At 65.1% G+C, this 16377-nt stretch overlaps 7 protein-coding genes across 7 annotated transcripts in view; 4 read left to right on the top strand and 3 right to left on the bottom strand.

Moving 5' to 3' along the window:
* F751_1937 (DNA polymerase theta) overlaps positions 1-5565 on the top strand; it is a gene marked incomplete at both ends in the record, with an annotated part of 9530 nt that extends 3965 nt beyond the window's left edge. Inside the window, 8 exons of the mRNA XM_011399644.1 lie at positions 583-737; positions 963-1080; positions 1276-1736; positions 2353-2840; positions 3245-3284; positions 3887-4155; positions 4309-4551; positions 4999-5565. Of these exons, the coding sequence (XP_011397946.1) occupies positions 583-737; positions 963-1080; positions 1276-1736; positions 2353-2840; positions 3245-3284; positions 3887-4155; positions 4309-4551; positions 4999-5565 (2341 nt within the window). The remainder of the gene's footprint in view (positions 1-582; positions 738-962; positions 1081-1275; positions 1737-2352; positions 2841-3244; positions 3285-3886; positions 4156-4308; positions 4552-4998) is intronic.
* A 385-nt stretch (positions 5566-5950) lies between these two features.
* F751_1936 (Ubiquitin carboxyl-terminal hydrolase isozyme L3) lies at positions 5951-7525 on the bottom strand (the record flags this gene model as incomplete). Its single annotated transcript, XM_011399643.1, has 6 exons — positions 5951-6092; positions 6265-6371; positions 6553-6671; positions 6947-7057; positions 7181-7289; positions 7406-7525. The coding sequence occupies 6 exons, from the start codon at positions 7523-7525 to the stop codon at positions 5951-5953; spliced, it is 708 nt and encodes a 235-aa protein (XP_011397945.1).
* Positions 7526-7558: 33 nt separating this feature from the next.
* F751_1935 (hypothetical protein) lies at positions 7559-7729 on the bottom strand (the record flags this gene model as incomplete). Its single annotated transcript, XM_011399642.1, has 1 exon — positions 7559-7729. One exon carries the CDS (start codon positions 7727-7729, stop codon positions 7559-7561), a length of 171 nt encoding a protein of 56 aa, XP_011397944.1.
* Positions 7730-8919: 1190 nt separating this feature from the next.
* Positions 8920-13365, top strand: F751_1934 (hypothetical protein; the record flags this gene model as incomplete). The annotated part of the gene is made up of 10 exons (XM_011399641.1): positions 8920-9214; positions 9381-9459; positions 9672-9990; positions 10126-10397; positions 10526-10580; positions 11387-11717; positions 11881-12009; positions 12207-12337; positions 12463-13071; positions 13246-13365. 10 exons carry the CDS (start codon positions 8920-8922, stop codon positions 13363-13365), a joined length of 2340 nt encoding a protein of 779 aa, XP_011397943.1.
* Positions 13366-13950: 585 nt separating this feature from the next.
* Positions 13951-14786, top strand: F751_1933 (hypothetical protein; the record flags this gene model as incomplete). Its single annotated transcript, XM_011399640.1, has 2 exons — positions 13951-14013; positions 14049-14786. The coding sequence occupies 2 exons, from the start codon at positions 13951-13953 to the stop codon at positions 14784-14786; spliced, it is 801 nt and encodes a 266-aa protein (XP_011397942.1).
* Positions 14787-15382: 596 nt separating this feature from the next.
* F751_1932 (hypothetical protein) lies at positions 15383-15804 on the top strand (the record flags this gene model as incomplete). The annotated part of the gene is made up of 3 exons (XM_011399639.1): positions 15383-15477; positions 15614-15659; positions 15781-15804. The coding sequence occupies 3 exons, from the start codon at positions 15383-15385 to the stop codon at positions 15802-15804; spliced, it is 165 nt and encodes a 54-aa protein (XP_011397941.1).
* Positions 15805-16087: 283 nt separating this feature from the next.
* Positions 16088-16377, bottom strand: part of F751_1931 (hypothetical protein) — a gene marked incomplete at both ends in the record, with an annotated part of 6435 nt that continues 6145 nt past the window's right edge. Inside the window, one exon of the mRNA XM_011399638.1 lies at positions 16088-16336. Within this exon, the coding sequence (XP_011397940.1) occupies positions 16088-16336 (249 nt within the window). The remainder of the gene's footprint in view (positions 16337-16377) is intronic.

Raw genomic sequence — 16377 nt, 5'->3', positions numbered from 1 at the left:
AAGTTATACGATGCTCATGGTTGCATTCCCCCCCCCTGGTGCCCTGTGCGCATGCGTCGGCATGCGGCACCCCACGCTGACGGGGCAACTGCCGCTGGCCTCTTCGTCCTACTCCCTCTCCCCTCCCCCCCCCCCCCCCTCCCCTCCCCTCCCAATCACATTGACAGCACTTCCGGGGCCAGGAGCTGGGTCGTACATGGAGCTCCTACTGCTGGAAGGCTGTGCCACTGGCCTGGCACGGGATGAGCCGGGCGTGATGAAGCTGCTGAGCAGCACCCTGGCATCCAGGCAGAGGCCCTGGAGCCAACTGGTGCACGCAGCTCGAGCCGCCCTTCACTCTCTTTGGTGGGGGTGCGCGGTTTGTCGGCTGCTGGGATTGCATGGGAGGGGAAGATGTAGGTGGGCATCCTGTCCTCTTCTTAACACGTTGCGTGGTGCAGGGACTGGAGGGGCCCTGCATCCTCCTCTGGTTGTTCTTTGCCCTGTTTCAGCATGCAAACCACCAGGTACTTGCCACGGTCATTTCTGGGGCTGGCTCAGTGGCTGATCAGCCCCCAACCCTGGCTTGCACCCCCCACCCAGCAAGGAGAAGGGGCTGCTAGAGTCCCGGGCACCTGGTGACGGCAGTGCTGGTGTGGAGCTGTGCACGACGCACAAGGGGCGTGCAGTGTTTGACTCCGGCCTGCCCCTGGACATGGGCATGGCCCTGTACGGCATGCTGAAGGGCGCCGATGCAGGTGGGCTTGCACATTTCGTGCCCTGCACATCAGGCTGTTGAAACCTGTGCGGGCGACGCTCGCATGGAGCCATGCCTCGACTCCTGCACTGAAGTGCGCTGGGCGGGCCACATATGCTCGCTGCATGTGTTGGCTCTTCCGCGTTGTCAATATTCACACCAGCCTGCCGCCTGATCGCTAACCAACCCGGTGCCCTCTCCTACCTCCCCCCATCGCCGTTTGCAGGCGTGGCCCTGGACTGCCCCGCCCAGATCATATTCTACTGCCTCCTGGACCACCCCTTTGTCATCACCTCCTGGCAGGCCTGGGCGGCACGCCTGCGCTCCCTGCCGAGCCGAGCCAGGTAGGCGAGAGGAGTCCCCCGGGTCAGGGGTGTCACGAGGGTTGCTACATGCACGGCTGGCGGTTTAGCCGTGCATGCACGATGCATCTTCTCCCTGACAATGCCTGCATTGCTCCTCAAGCCCTTCGTCCTTGCACCAACCCTTTTAAACCCCCCCGCCCCCCCCCGCCCACCGCCACCGCTTCATCCTGCCAGGCATGCGGGCGCGCTGGTGGGGGTGGACCTGCAATGTTGCGAGGCCGCCTGCGCGGGCCACCCTCCCGGCGCGGCGCCCAGCGCGCGGCACGCGCGCTGGGCTGCCTCGCTGGCGCTGGCCGGCATGGTGGAGGGCGCGACCAGCCTTGGCGAGACGGTGCTCGCCTGGGGCGGGGAGCGCTGCTTCAGCCCCGCCGGGCTCAGCGCCGGCCAGCTGCAGCGCCTGCTGGCCGACTGCGGGAGGTGGCTGGGCATGGCGGCGCTGGTGTGCGAGTCAGCAGGCTGGTGGCTGCTGGGCACGCTGTGCGCCGAGCTGGCGGGCCGCGCCACGGCGGGGGTGCCGGCGGACCTGGTGCAGCTCATGGGCGTGCGGGGGATGACCCCGGCCAGGGCGCGGGCCCTGCATGAGGCCGGCGTGTGTGTGAGCTGGGGTCTGGTGGGAGGGGGATGGGAGAAGAGGGGTGAGGAATGCTGGATCAAGACGGCCCCAGGAGTCCAAGCTGTGGCCAAGGCCCAGGCCTGAGGTGGCACCCAGGGGTGCTGGAGTCCACCGGCTCGGGTGCAATGCCGAAAACCCGGCAGCTGGCCGACCTGCATCAGGTCCTGAGCGGGGACTGGCGACACTCCTCCAACACACCTCAATCAAACACCGCACCGACTCGCCGCCTCACCTCCCTGCACAGGACCCTGCGGCCCTGGCCAGCAGGTCCATCCAGCAGGTGGCGCGGGTGCTGGCCCGGGCCCTGGAGCGCCAGTTCCGGGCGCGGCGCCCCGCCGGCGGCGCGCCGCCCACCAAGGCGGCGCTCTGCCGCGAGGATGGTGCGGCGGCGGTGGCCGCAGCGCGGGCCCGGGCGGCCGCCGAGAAGCTGGTGGCGGCTGCCAGGCTCGCCGTCCACACACAGCAGGCTTCTGCTGGGCGGCTGGGAGCTGGAGGGTGTGCACCGGGGGCTGATGGCCTTGGGGACCACGGCGCGTCGCTCGGCCGCCGACACCCGATTGATTGGGTCGGCGCCCTCGGCGCTCCCACCAGCAGCGGAGACGGGGAGGTTGGCCTCGTCGCAAAAGCCGGTGCCCCAGCTCTGGCCGGGCCGGCGGCCGACAGCCCCTGGGACTGGGCGGGGCAAGGCAGGGCAGCCTGCGTCGTGCTGCGTGGCGGCGCAGGCACGCAGGAGGTGGGCGCCCTGCTTTCCTCCCTACAGGCCGCCGCGCGGTGCGCCGTCGCCCTGAACTGCCTGGAGGGCAGGGCGCTGGGCCTGGCCCTGGCGTGGGAGGAGGGCAGGGCATGGTACGTCAGCCTGACCCCGGCCCTCCTGGACCGGGCGGAGGTCCCTGGGGCCGCCGATGGAGCGGCGGGGCCAGCCTTGAGCCTGAGACAGCGGCTGGTGCACCTGCTCAATGCCAGGCAGGTCCTGGTGTTTGGAAGCGCTGTGCTGCAGGGCCTCAGCGCCGCAGGCTTTGCCTTGACCGACGGCCCGGCGGACGTCGCGGCCGAGGTTTCGAGGAGAGCGCCCCACACCGCGGGGACCTGCCCCGCCCAGTGCCTGCGTCTGGCTTGGGGCCACGTGGTGAGCCCTGTGAAGTCGGTGTTCGAAGGGTTTGGGGGACCTGGAGTTCAGGGTCCTGAATGAGCCGACGAGGCCTGGACGGGTCTCACGCGCCAGGGCTGCTGCCTTCCTTTTTGAATCTGTGCGAAGGCGTGCACGACACCAAGACATGCACTGGGGTCCCTGAGCAGCATGGGCCCTCGCACTGCAGGTTTTTGCTTGTGCGTCCCCCTCCTGCACGCGGCCTCTGCCCCACCTCCCGACAACCATAACACTGTGCCAGATTCGAGTCCAGAACGTGGGCATTGCTGGCGTGGCGGGGGTCTGTCGAGCCGCGCTATGCACCCTCGCACTCCACAGCCACCTTGGGCATGCATGGAGTGAAGACTCCCATGTCCTGGCTCGCAAGCCCCTGCCCCACCCAGGGCACTGATGGCTATGAAAATGCGCTGTTTGCGCACATCGGTGGGCTAGAGTGCATCGGGCAAGTGCTGAAGCTCCCACACCTGAACCAAACCCAATCCTAGAATCAATAGAACAGTGCTCCTGAGTGTCACACTTCATCGCAAACCCAAGCGCGTCGACGGTCGGGTGGAGGAAGTTGTTGCTGTTGGGAGACAGCTCCAGGAGATTCCTCCAAACAAATCTCAACAGCTGTGCCCCTTCGCATTAGTCATTGTCAGCCCCGGTCGTGCACCAACAACTCGGGAAGGAATGATGGTCAGCCTCCTCTGACAGTCATATTCAATAGACGTGTATTTTGTTGGTGATACGGATACCATCTCAGGGTAGCCGTCAGGGCTGATGCATCGTGAGCCCTTTCTACAGATCGTACGAGCGACCACCCTCGCGACTCGACACCCCTGTCCAGGCGGGCACTCTCAAGTGACAGCCCGTCAGTGGCATGGCTGCTGCTCCTTACCAAACAAATGATATGAATCCAGGTACTCCTATGGAGAGTGATTGCCTGGATGTCGCTTCCCTCCAGACCGACCAGGGTTCCTCTCCGGAGGCCCCCAGCCTCCATGATCGACCCCATCCTCCGCCTCACCCTGCGCCCTATGCAGAAACAAAGCACCAGACCAAAAAGCGAAAGTTTGGCGCTGCGAAGCATGCGGATGCAGAGGCTTCGAGCCTCCCAGTGCTGCCACCCCGTCGAAGCACGAGCAGCCTCGCCGGGGCTTGCCAGGAGTCCAGCCTCAGCGCGGCCTGGTTTGGTGAGGAGGTGGGGTCGCGATGCCTGGCCGAAGCCAACCCCAGCCGGGCAGTGTGTCGCGTGGCCCCGTGCCAGACGCCAGCGGCCTGGCACAGCGTCATGGACGACGTCCTGAATATCGTGAGTGGGAATGTCTTTGAGAGGGGCTGGCTCAGGGACTGGCATCCTGCTGTGCCTCCTTTCCCTCTGCCCCCATCCTCCCCGTTGGTCCACCCCCTCCTTCACCCTCCTCTCCTGCCCCACCCTTCCCCCCCTCAAATGAACAACACACAGGTCGCGCGCTTCCTCCCCCCCTCCTCCCTGCGCATCCTGCGCCTCGTCTGCCGGTCCTGGGAGCGCGCCCTGGGCCGCCGCCTGCTGGGCATCAGGCCCGAGGCCCTGCCCGCCGTCCCGCTGGCCGCCCGGTTCCCCAGCCTGCGCTGGCTGACGCTGTCCCACTGCGGCGCGGCAGTGTCGGCGTGCCGCCCGGACCAGCTGCGCCTGCTGAGCACGCTGCGCGATGAGGACCTGCAAACCGTGGCCGGCCTCGCACACCTCAGCGCGCTTTCCCTGTACAACTGCGCAGGCCTGACGGGGGAAGGTGGGCGGGTAGAAAGGGGGAAGGTGAAGGGGAAGGGGGGGGGGGGCGTCGCGCAGTCATGCTTTCTGAATGGCAATCTGTGGGCGCCCCGGCAAAGTCGTGCCTAGCACACAGCCCACCCAACAGACAGACTTGCAACGGGTGTCGCCAGGGCTGGCGCAAGGCCTGGCTCGCCCCTATGCGCACAGCCTTCACCCCCGCTCTAATCTCTCCATCCCCCCTCACCCCCGCATCCTCGTCACGACCCCCACCCCCCTGCCATCCCCCTCCCAGGCCTGCGCCACCTGGCGAGCCTGCCCCGACTGCGCCGGCTCAACCTAGGGCGATGCGCCGCACTGCGCGACGCCCACCTGGCCCACCTCCTGCGCCTGCCCTGCCTCCAGTCCCTGAGCCTGCACCGCTGCCCCGGCGTGGGCGACGCCGGGCTGGCCCTGCTGGCAGCCCACCCGACGCTGGCGGTGGTGCTGGCGCCCAACGCCACGTGTGACGCCGGCTGCGCCGCGCTGGCGCGCGCGCCGGCGCTGATGCGCGTCGTGTTGCACGACTGCCCCCGTCTGGGCACCGCCGGGGTGCAGGCCCTCCTGCATGCGCCGGGGGTTCGCCAGGTGGTCATCTCCCGCTGTCCGCACGTGGATCAGAGACAGCTGACCGGCTACTCACTTTGCACTGTGAGTGGGTTCATGTGTGGCGTGTCTTGTGTGGGGGGGGGCAGGTTGTCGTTGTGCAGGGGAGGAAGGAATGGGGGAAGGAGGTGTGTGGAGGGATGGGGGGAGAGGGCGGAGCCGGGAGCGTGTGGGGTCCAACCACGCAGCAGAGTGAGAGGATCGAGCGCTGTGCAGGCCCACTGCAATCCCTGCTCATCACATGCACCCGACCCCTCTCGACGCCTTGCAGCAGCTGACCCGGCGCGGCTCGCCTCAGCCCAAATAAGCATGCCCACTGTCCGATGACCCCTGCCCCTCAGGGCCAGTCGGTGCCGGCTAGCATCCCAGAATCCCCTTGCCAGGCTCGGCAATGTGCCCTGCCCAGGCGTAGATCGTGTAGAGCGCCCATTCTGACCTGTACCATTCCCACCGCGCGTGACCCTTGCACCCAGCACTTCCCGGGCGCCGCCGGGCTGAACCACCGGCCCGGGCGCCCCATAAAATCCTGAGGCAGAGGGATGAGGGCCCCGTCCTCATCCCTGAGCCCCCCCAGCTCCCACTCATCCTCTTCTCACCTCCCTGGCCCGATTCCGGAGGCCAGAGGCACTGTAGCGCCCCCTTCTTGCCCCCATCTTCAACCCCCCCATTTAGTTTTGCTCCTCACATCCCCTGTAAGGCACTCGCCAGCTGGTCATGCCGCAGCGGCCAGCGCGATCAGGTTGAAGCTCAGGGAGTCGCTGGAGGAAAGGTACACCCGGCGCACCACGGCCGCTGTGTCGGCGAGCAGCCCGTCCCGGCTGGAGGCGCCGTGGTCCACCGGCCCCTCCCGGCGCCTGCGTGGGCGGGTTGAAAGATGGGATAGCATGGGGGGGTTGCAGCGAGCTCATGCCGTGCCTGCTCCGCACCCAGGCCTGTCATGGACAACGACAGGCCATGCCGGCTGCGGGCCCAGATCGAGCGCTGCCAGACCGGCCCGCCACTCCCCACAACAAACCCCAACCCCACCCATCCAGCTCGTAGAGGCGGCCCCCATGCTCCACGAACGTCACGAAGTGCAAGTCGATGTCGGCCGTCGCTTCCGGGGCGGCGGTGCTGCCGGCCTGGGCGGCGGCCTGCGCGGGGAAAGCGCGCGGGGGAGAGGGTGCTGATGAGTCACCTGCACGGCTGCAGGCCATCCCCTCCTGTGCCCCAAGCGAGGTTCCCCTGTGCCGCAGCAATGCCTGGTCAGTCTCCTCCACCGCCTTGACAGTCTTGCAGAAGGGAGGGTACACATCCCTCCTCCTGCCCCCACACCGCATGGCTGGAGGTGATGTCGACGCTGGCATCCGGGGGGTCCTCGAGGTAGGCTGCCCGCTCCGCCGGTGTCTTTGCCGCTGTGGCCTCCCTAAATCGCGCCAGGAAGGAGCCTGGCGCTGCAGAGATTTGGGTGGAGGGTGATGTGTGGATTGCTCGAGCAGCTTCTTTCATGCATCAGGGCGACAGGACAAGTGGCAGACCACCAACAAGCATCCTTGAAGAGGGACTGATTTCACTCTTTCCAAGTATCGGCAGCATCGTCGTCTTTCCAGGCGCGGGCTGGTTGGTGATCACCATTGCAAGGCCGGCTTTGGCTCAGCAACTCCCCTGTTCCATTCAGGCTTGATCACACTCAACCACGAATAAAAGCGACCTGGAATTGCAGACTCACCGAGAGCCACATCCTCGGTGTTGTTCAGGAGGGCGTGCAGCACGGCGATTGTGCCGCATGCGTTCCCTATCGTCTGCTTCGTGTACCACAACGATTGCAGCGCGAAATCATCTGGCGCAGCGGGAAATGTGGCATCCTGTGCGCAGTCAGGATCACAACGGGCAGCGGGCACTGCTTCAGGCCGACTTGTGCACACCTGGATGTGCACAGGCGGCAGGCTTCCACATCCCAAACCACGCCTCTTGCCTGCCTCAGGGGCTGCTCCGCGAGAGGAGGGCGCTGCCTCCATGGGAAACAGGAGGATGACGGCAAGGACGGGGCGCGGGACCATGGCGAGCAGATCCTGGGCGGGGTGATGGTAAGCTGCATTGAGTGGGTGCCATCTGCCGATCCCAGGGCGCTCACGGACATCCAACGGGAGATGTGTGCCCCAGGCCCCATCCCCCCGCCATCTCCCACCGGGTCCAGGCCCCAGACATCGGTGAACTGGAAGTTGGACACGTCTGCTCCTAGATTTGCTGCAAAGGATGTGAGCACCTCCGGGTTGCTCTCGAGGGGAACAAAGTGCTTCTTTGCCATCGCCACGAAGTGATCTATGGACGTTGGGGCTTGTCAGCGATGGGAGCCTCGTTGCTGCTCAGGGTATTCTGGGGAATCAAGTTTAAAACCGAAGACCTTGGAATACATGGATATAACCTGGATACCCCATAATGGGCCGATGCCGGATCTCGGCAACCTTGTGGGCGCCAAAGGTGCCGCGTCTGTGGCGCCCACCAAGACCATAAACACACCCCCTTGTGACGAACAGTTTCACCGTCCACATAAGCCGCCCCCCAATAACGGCAATAAAGGCCGGAAAAGATGCCTAGGATAAGGAATGTTACACTGTGTGCTGCAAGCGCTCCACTGGAGACTAAGGGAAAGACCAGTACGCGCGGCCAGGGGATTATGCGCCTAACCTGTCTGCCAAGGTCTGTCCCATGACTTCCTGGGGTGTGAGCTCCATGGTGCCATCGGCAAGCTTCCGCATGACGACTTCCCCTTTCTCTCGAGCAAAGTCTTCGATTGTGCCTGCCGCATGGGTCATCAGCGATGTTGAGAGGTGAGACAGCAGAAGAGGGGCATGCGCTCGCAGCTGAGCAAGCAAGGCTGGAGCTGATAGACGCTGATGCTACAAGCAAGAGACAGGAGCCAGGCAGGTGCTCCTCACCCTGGCACCCTGGCACACCCACCTCCTTGCCCAAACCAGCCAAGGTGGTCTGCGATCAGATGGCGAGAGCTGCAGCCCGGGCACTCAACGATGACCACCCCGGTCTCATAGCTCTGTCTACTGAAAGCCTTGGCAGCTCGGGTGTCGCACTTCCCACATGTGAAGAGCATGACCAGATCCTTCCGGGGAGATGTGGAGGGCTCCCCCGCCTCACCACCATCCCCTGACCCGGATGGTACCCGCGTTTGTGCAGCTGCATCATCGCCATGCTTGCCACTCGTGGTGGCGATAGAGCTCGCGGTCTGACTCAGGCCGTAGAGCCCACCCCGAGTCCACGCACTGGAAGCTTCGGGCCTGGACAGCAGGTCCGCAAATCCCCTGCCAACGAGGGAATCGGGGTGAGCCCAAAATTTTTAGGGGGCAATCTTATAAAAATAAACACCGCACTGCTGTGTACCTGGACTGCGAGCCCAGAAGTTGACGGCCTACATGGGCAAGTTGTCTAAGTGCCATGATGGAAGCGGCGAGGCAGCAGATCGCAAGGATACCCTCCTTTCAATGTTCAAAGTATGTTTGCAATGGTGCCCCCTCTGGGCAGAGAAATCGGCTATGGCAGCATGAGTTCGAGTGAGATTGTTTTGTAGTACCTTCGTCGGCAAGCACGCATGACGTCAACCATTCTCGTCCAAAATCCTTGTGAAGGGGGGAGTCGCATTGTGTTTCGGGTACATGATGCTTGTTTGCAGTTTCTAGTCCCCAGAAAATGGTCTTATCGGGGTGGGGCACCTGCATTGTTTTGACCAGTGCGGTGGTCGTGTGCATGTACACCCTCGTCACGCAATCCCGATGGCAGCCTGCCCTCTTCCCCGCGAGCGAGTGCGGCGTGGTGAGGGCCTGGCTTCAGTCCAGGACCCATCACGCACATTACGCCTCGGAATCTGCTGCTCTAAACCTGCAGCAGGGCGCTGGGAGCCCCCGCAACGACGAGATCTCTCATGTCGCCGATGACGTGATGGTCATGTTGGGATGGGTTCCCGGCATGCAGTTTGCGCGATTCGGTGAGACCCATTGGCAAAATGCGGATGTTTTGGAGCATGGTCCCTGATGTATAGCTGCTGGGATTGGTGCCATGCCGGAAATTGGTGCAAGGTGTGCCGAGGTGACCCGGCGTGCAATGGACAGGACCCCTGTTCCTGAATCCTACCACAGAGCCCGCACTTACAGTGGAGGACGTGCTCCAAGGAAGCTCCAGGTACCTTCCCGCCTTTCTCCTGGTGGTGCCTGGGAATGGGACGCTGGCAAGGTGAGAGATTTAATGGAGGGGGTTCTGTGTATCATTCTGGGAGGGGGGGGGGTTGACTCGAAGTGCTTGTGTGATGTTGGGTGTGGTGTGTTCACCCTGCATTAATGCGGCCTGTGCGCCTCGGAGCACTCGCAAGCTCCGGCTCTGGAGTGTCAATGCATCTGCACATGCCGACATAAGGGGCTCAGGGCACCCTCGCCCCATGTCACCAGGCGTGACCCCGGCCAGCCCATCCTCTCCGTCGACGCGACCGCACCTGTCCCCCCTCACCTAGCCTCTGGGATCAACATGGCCCTGGGTCTGCTCGAAAGTGCCCTGGGCCGCAGACTGCACACCTTCCACCTCAGCACGGCCGAGTTCGGGGGGTGCGGCACCGGCCGCGCGCCCTGCGCCCTGTGGGAGGCCACCACTGGCCGCGTCTGGGTGGGCGCCGGGGTGGCGAGGTCCTGGGCGCAGGGCCACGGCGTCGCTCAGCTGGTCGCCGCCGTGGGTGCTAGGCTGGCGGGCCTGGTGGAAGGCGTGGCCAAGGAGGTGCGGGGGTGAGGGAGGACTGGCGGCGGGGGACGGCGCTGACGCTCTTTGGCCCCTGCGTCAGGTGCGTCCGGCAAGCTGTGGCGCCGGAGCTCGCGCGCTCACCTGCCCGACCTCACGCCCTCGACCCCACAGCCGGACTCGCTGAAGACGCTGATTCCCAGCGCCAAGCCTGCCGAGGCGCCGCCCTCCCCTGCCGCCGCGCTGGGGTCGCTGCTGGCGGGGGGGGCCGCCGCGGCGCTCACGGCCGTCCTCTCCTCCATGGGCCCCCCGCTCTGGTTCTGCATAGCCTGCCCGCTCTTCCTCGGCATGGCTGCGCCCTGGGTCTTCAACCTGGGCCTCACCGCGGCGGCCGAGGCGGTGTGCCGCCACATGGCGCTGCCCGACGAGGAGTGCATGGATCTCTGGTGTGCAGCGGGTGGGGGAGAGGGGCAGGTGCAGGGGGCGAGGCATTTGGACGCATGCCCAGACAGACAAACTGCCTCAGCAGTCCACAGCACACTACAACGTGACCAAACATCTCACACGCTCGCAGGTGGGCGGCCTTTGTCCTGGCGATGCTGCTCTCCCTGGCCAGCGCCATACCCATAGTGTACATTTGCAGGCTGCCCCAGTGCGGCAAATCTGTGCTGTGATGCACAGGGCCTATAGCTTCTGTTGTATTTATGGATTACTGTCTTGAACCGGAGCAGAGGCCCCTGCATCAGGCCTGACTGTCCTGCGATACTTATTGTGTGGCACCCCCGTCCACATACTGCCTTGCCATTGCCGCCCGAAGCCTGCCAGTGCAGCCCCCTCGCCCATGCTCTCTCCCCGGTGCTGTCACCTTGTCGTCCATACCTTGTCAGGCTCCCAACTTTACATACAAACAATGCACTCAGGGCTCCGTGGTTGTACATGCGAACATTCAGATTGCTGCAAACGAGAGCTGGAGGAATCTGCAGGCATTGATGCAGAGGTTGGGTCAGCGAATCATCTCAGCATCTTGCGCGGGCCGGGGGCCGAGGGCGCGACGGGAGCGACTCCTGGCTTCGAAGCTGAAACCTGTAGAGGGTCCCCATCGTCAGGAGTCTGGAAGGGGTGTTTGAGCTCGAGAAGCAGGTTCCTCCCTTAGGTCTTGCCCCCTCGGGTCTCGTCCTTCAGTCTCGTCAGCCACGTCATGTAGATACCCGCAGCGTTCCACACCATGGGCACCATGTTGAAGGCCATCAAGAAGGCCTTGGCTCCGGCAGGAACAAAGTCCAAGGCGCCGTCCACAGGATCGGCGGGTCCGCCGGCCAGCACTGCCGCTCCCCCTCCCCACCCACCGGTGCCCGAGTCCACACCGAGCCCTGAGCCCGTCCAGCAAGTGGCTCCTCGTGATCTGCCGCCCCCTGAGGCACCCCTTTCCGACCAGGAGGCCAATAAGCTTCCAGATCCAGGAACGGAGGGTGCCGAGGCAGCCCTGCTGGGGTCCCACGGCAGCAACCCCGCCCTGCACCACCTCGGCCTGGACCCGGATGAGAAGCTGGACTACTCCCACTCCCACACCCTGGAGGATGGGGAAGGGCACGACTCCCCCCGCCCGAACGAGGATGGGGCCGACCACGGGGCTGCCCCTGATGCTGAGGTGGACGGCCAAGCTGGCGAGCACGACGGCCATGCGCCGGCGGAGGAGTACCCGGGCCTTGTCTACCTCTGCTCCAGCGCCGACCCCGACTGTGACGACACCATGTCTGTGGTCTCCGGTAGGTGGCGGCGCGGTGATGTTTTGGTGGGGAAAGGTGCCATGGTTCATGGATACGCTGTGACGCTCCCTAACACCACGTCGCCTTCCCACACCCCCTTCGTGAGATCGAAGATGGAAAACTTCCTTATCCCATGCTTTCTTCTCCCCGCACAACAATGCAGATGCCATGACAGAGGAGGAGCTGGCTGAGGAGCTGAATGAGCTGACGCGTGCGCTGTCGGCCATGGAGGTGGAGGGCCCGCAGCGCGCCGCATCAGAGGCCATGAGTGCCGCGTCCGAGGGGGACGTGGGTGAGTCATGAAGGGCTGGTTCGTGCGACATGCCTGGTGCAGAGCCTGCTGTGTGTCGATTGTGCAGCATGCATTGGGTGGGGGCAAAGGGCATGCGCGGGCGCCGCGCAGTGAAGAAGCTATGTGGATGGCGGCGGAGCCCGCCCGGGCCTTTCCCCGACCCATGGAACCTCCACTCCTGCCGCCACCCGCCACAGAGCCCGTGACCAAGATGGTGAGCCTGTACAACACGCTGGCGGTGAAGCTGATGGACGCCAAGAACTACGACAACGCGCTGACCCTGCTGCGCAAGGCGAGGCGGGGAGGAAGGGGTGGGCGGATCCTGTGGGTGTGTATGGGTGGTTCTTCCGGGGGCGCACACATTTGCTCAGGCAAGCCAGGCACGACAGCCCCTCCTTCCCCGCGCCAGCAGTCAGCATGAAGACATGCCCTCCTCCCACCCCCCTCGCGCAGGCCGAGGCCTTGGGCGAGGACGACGGGCGGTGGGGCCCCGAGGAGGCACGCGCTCGCCCCCGCCTGCGCTGCATCACCTTCAACAACCTGGGCTGCCTGTTCCGGCGGCGCAACGCGCCCGCCGAGGCGCTGCAGTACCTGGCTCGCGCGCTGGAGCAGGGACGGCTGGGCGGCGACGCCCGCAGCGCGGCCTCCACCCACCTCAACGTCTGCGCGGCCTACGCTGGGCTGCGCCGCGACCGCGAGGCGCTGGGCCACGCGGAGCGTGCCGCGCTGCTGCTCCAGCGCGAGCTCTTCGTCCCCGCCGCGTCCAGCTTTGCGGAGGGCCTGGCGGGGCTGGCGGCGCGGCTGGCCGCCGACCGGCGCCACACGCAGCGCACCGCGGCCTCGGTGCTGGCCATGGCCTACCACAACGCGGCGCTGGCGCACGAGCGGCTGGGGTCGCAGGCGGAGGCGCGGGTGGCGCTGGCACGCGCGCGCGCGGTGGCCGACCGCTGCCTGGGCCACCGCTCGCACACCGCCGCCTCGCTGCACCGCGCCGAGAAGGCCTTCCTCGCCAGGCACCAGAGGCCTGTGCCGGCGCCCAAGGGGGGCAAGAAGCCGGACAAGGTGAGCGGCTACTGATGTGGAGGAAGGTTGAGGGAGGGGGGGGCGGGGTGGGGCCGGCTGGAGGCCGCCTCGCAGGGGCTTTTAAAAGGTGTGAAGGGGCCAGGCAACTGGGAGCCGGGCGACAGCAGGAAGGTCGTCAGAGCAGGGTATCAGTCCCCAACTCGCATGGCGCAGGCGGCGCCCAAGGGGCGCGTGCCCAGCGTGACCACCGTGAAGTCTGGGCTGCACGGCTCGGCCAGCAAGGGGATGCTCAAGCCGCCACGCACCTCTGGGAGCAAGATATGGATGCTGTGAGGTGTCCGGAGCTCTTGGTCAGGAGGACGAAGGTGCCCTGCTCCCAGTCTGGCACCTCGTAGAATGTGTGCGAGGAACACATCAGCTGTCACTGTAACCGCGCCGTGGCCCGAGGCTGCCAGCCTTGCCATCGCTTGAAGGCCAGGCTCGAAGCTCAATAGAGTGAGAACTACGCGCTCCAGATCCCGGAGTTTGCTGGGATGGTGAAGAATGAGGTATCTGCTGCTTACAGGGGGTTCGAGGCGTTTCAACCACAAGATCCCCCGGATTCTTTGAATGGTGAATCTTGCTGCGCCTGCTCCGCGACCCCTTTCCAACGCGTGAGCCGAGGGAGACATTACATGTTGGAGGTCTGGAGCCACATGAAGGAGACCGCCAGTCTAAAACAATGCAAAATTATCGGTAGGGCTGAGAAGTCGCGGCTGTATCTCCTCGGCGAAAGTTCTCACAGAGACCCGTGAGCTGCAGGGCGGGGTCCCCGCGTTCGTAAAGTTCGTGAGAATTGCGAGTGAAAGATCCACACTTGGCCCCTCCAAAGTGCTTTGCACCCTTCCATTGGCTAAGATCGAGGTAGGACGCGTTGCCATGGGCCCGAAATTCCTGCCATGCGGTGCGGACCTGCGAACCCCGGGCCAGCTACCCCGCAGCGTCGGAGTTGACACCCCCTCCCCACCACCCCGCAGATGCTGCTGTTGAACCTGATGTCCACCGTGGTCCCCGATGTCCCCATAAACCGGGGCGTCTCCGCCGCGACCACGGGCATCCTGCTCCTGGACGTGCTCCCCCTGCTCACCACGCTGCCTGCACTGTCCATCCTTCGCGTCCACGCCCACGCCCGGCGCTGGGGCGACGTGGCGGCCTTCGGCCTGGGCTTTGCGCTGGCCACCACCTACCACGTGGCGCACATGATGCCCGGCGGCATCGGCGCCGCCACTTTGCTGGGTGTGCCGGGCACCACCTGGCGCACGCTGGACATCCTGTGGGCGCAGGCTCTGCTGGCGCGCGCGCTGGGCCACGTGCTGGGCGTGCGCAGCAGGCCGCTGGCGCTCCTCCTAAACGCCGGCTTCCCCGCGCTGGTGCTAGGGGTGGGCCGCTGGCGGGGCGGCATCACGCTGGGTACCGCCTCCCAGCTCCTTGCCCTGGTCATGCTGTGTGCGCTGGGGCTGAAGCTGGCGCTCGAGGGCAGCGCCAGCCTGCCACGCTTCGGCGCCGCGCGGGGCAAGGCCGCCGTGGTCTGCGTCGTGCTGGGCCTGACCTGCTTCCCGCTGCCGGAGCTCTTCCCGCAGCTCTACTGGCTCTTCCACTCCCTCTGGCATCTCTTCATGGCCGCAGGCATGGTGGAGATCTACCTCCAGCTGTTTCCCGTGGAGGGCATGAAGCCGCCCATCTGGCTGCCACAGGCCCTGGTGACCCTGCACTGACGGGGTTCGGGCCGAGGCCTCAGGACCCCCCCCCCCTTCCATCCCTTGCCTCATGGCTTCACTCATCCCTTCGCTCCCAGCTGCACAGAACTGCATGTCGATTTCATTCGTCCAGCCTCCGCTCCGCTGTGCGCACCCTCCATCACTTGGTCCCCCATACCCTGGGGCGACGTCGCCCCCTCATCATTCGAGCTTGCCTGACCCTCCTTCTGCCCTGTCGCAGGGGTGCTTGCCCATCATGACTCCATCGCCTCTCTCCTCCAATAATATTGACAGTCTGAGCACTTTTGATGCCTGTAATGTGTTGTTCTGGATCTCGATGCGAGGGGCACCGGGTTGCGATGGCCCGGGCGGGCCATGGCCACATCGTTCCGGGGTCGAGGGACGGCAACGGGTCGGGTTATAAGAGCGATGGAGGCTCAGGAGGAAGTCACAACCTACTCCCCGCGATAAGAATCTTGACCATCTTCTCCAAAGCAATCAACAGGTGAGTTAAGAAATGTAGAGCGCAGCTCCCTCGTTCGTCGAGTCCCAAACATCTGTCCGTGCCGAAACATCCACGCCACACGCCACCCCGAACACAGGCTCCCGACACCATGGTCGACTGCCCAAAGTGCGCGAACGGCTGCAAGTGCGGCGATCACTGCGAGTGCGAGGCTGGATGTACCTGCTGCGGCAAATGCGAGAAGTCAGTTCCGGGGCTCGGCCCGGGGGCCGGGGAAGGGGGTTTGAGGCCCTGGATGGTCGCTGTGATCGGAACTGTTGTGTGAATGTGCCCCTGCTGAACCTGTCTCAATATTCTGCACATGACTTTCCGCGGTTTGTAGGTGTAAGGGCGAGTGCACCTGCACCAAGGGCGAGTGCGAGTGCAAGGTACGGGCAGCCCTGACGGGTTGCGGTGTCATGAATGGGATCCCGAACGTTGCGCCGCGCGGGCAGCACCTGCTCCCGTCCATCCCGCACATCACTCACATGCTGTTCACGCACTTAACAGGACTGCTCGTGCTGCAAGGCCTGAGGAGGAAAAGGGATGCCGCGCTCTCCACCACATCGGTGTCACCATGATTGAACCCTGCTGCATGCTCCATGTACCTCTTTGGTCCCACTGTACCATGATTGCCGTGCTCGACGTGTAAAAGAGGTTTGTGTGACAGAACAGGCTAGTCTGGCTGTGCGGGGGACCTGTTGATGAGGGGCACACTGCCCAACCTTGCATGCCCCCAGGAAAAAAAACTGGAAGATTGTGCTTACGGCGTGCCTCCTCGCCTTTCTCGATGACCTCCCCGCCATGACGGTTTGCGCTAATCATCGCAGTCCATGGCGGTCACACTCGGGAGGGTGGCGCAGGCATGCTCTCCAGCAGGCCCGCCGTGCCCGGGCGGCAGGGGCGGGGCTCCCTCGCCGGCCAAGCTTTGTGACTCACTCCCCAGGGCCCTCACAGTCCTGTGCTCGGCGTCCTGGAGCTGCTCCGGAGAGCCTCGCACCAGGTCGCTGGGCGCCAGGCTTCCTTGGAGCAGCGCCTGGGTCAGCAGGGGGCGGCAGGCCTCGCTCTGCGGAAAAGGGGGGGGGGGGGGGGGGGGGGGGCCCCGAA

Source organism: Auxenochlorella protothecoides (genome assembly GCF_000733215.1).
Source record: "Auxenochlorella protothecoides strain 0710 unplaced genomic scaffold scaffold18, whole genome shotgun sequence".
Lineage (NCBI taxonomy): Eukaryota > Viridiplantae > Chlorophyta > Trebouxiophyceae > Chlorellales > Chlorellaceae > Auxenochlorella > Auxenochlorella protothecoides.
Note: the sequence above shows the minus strand (reverse complement) of the source record. Positions and strands in the feature narration are given on the sequence as shown.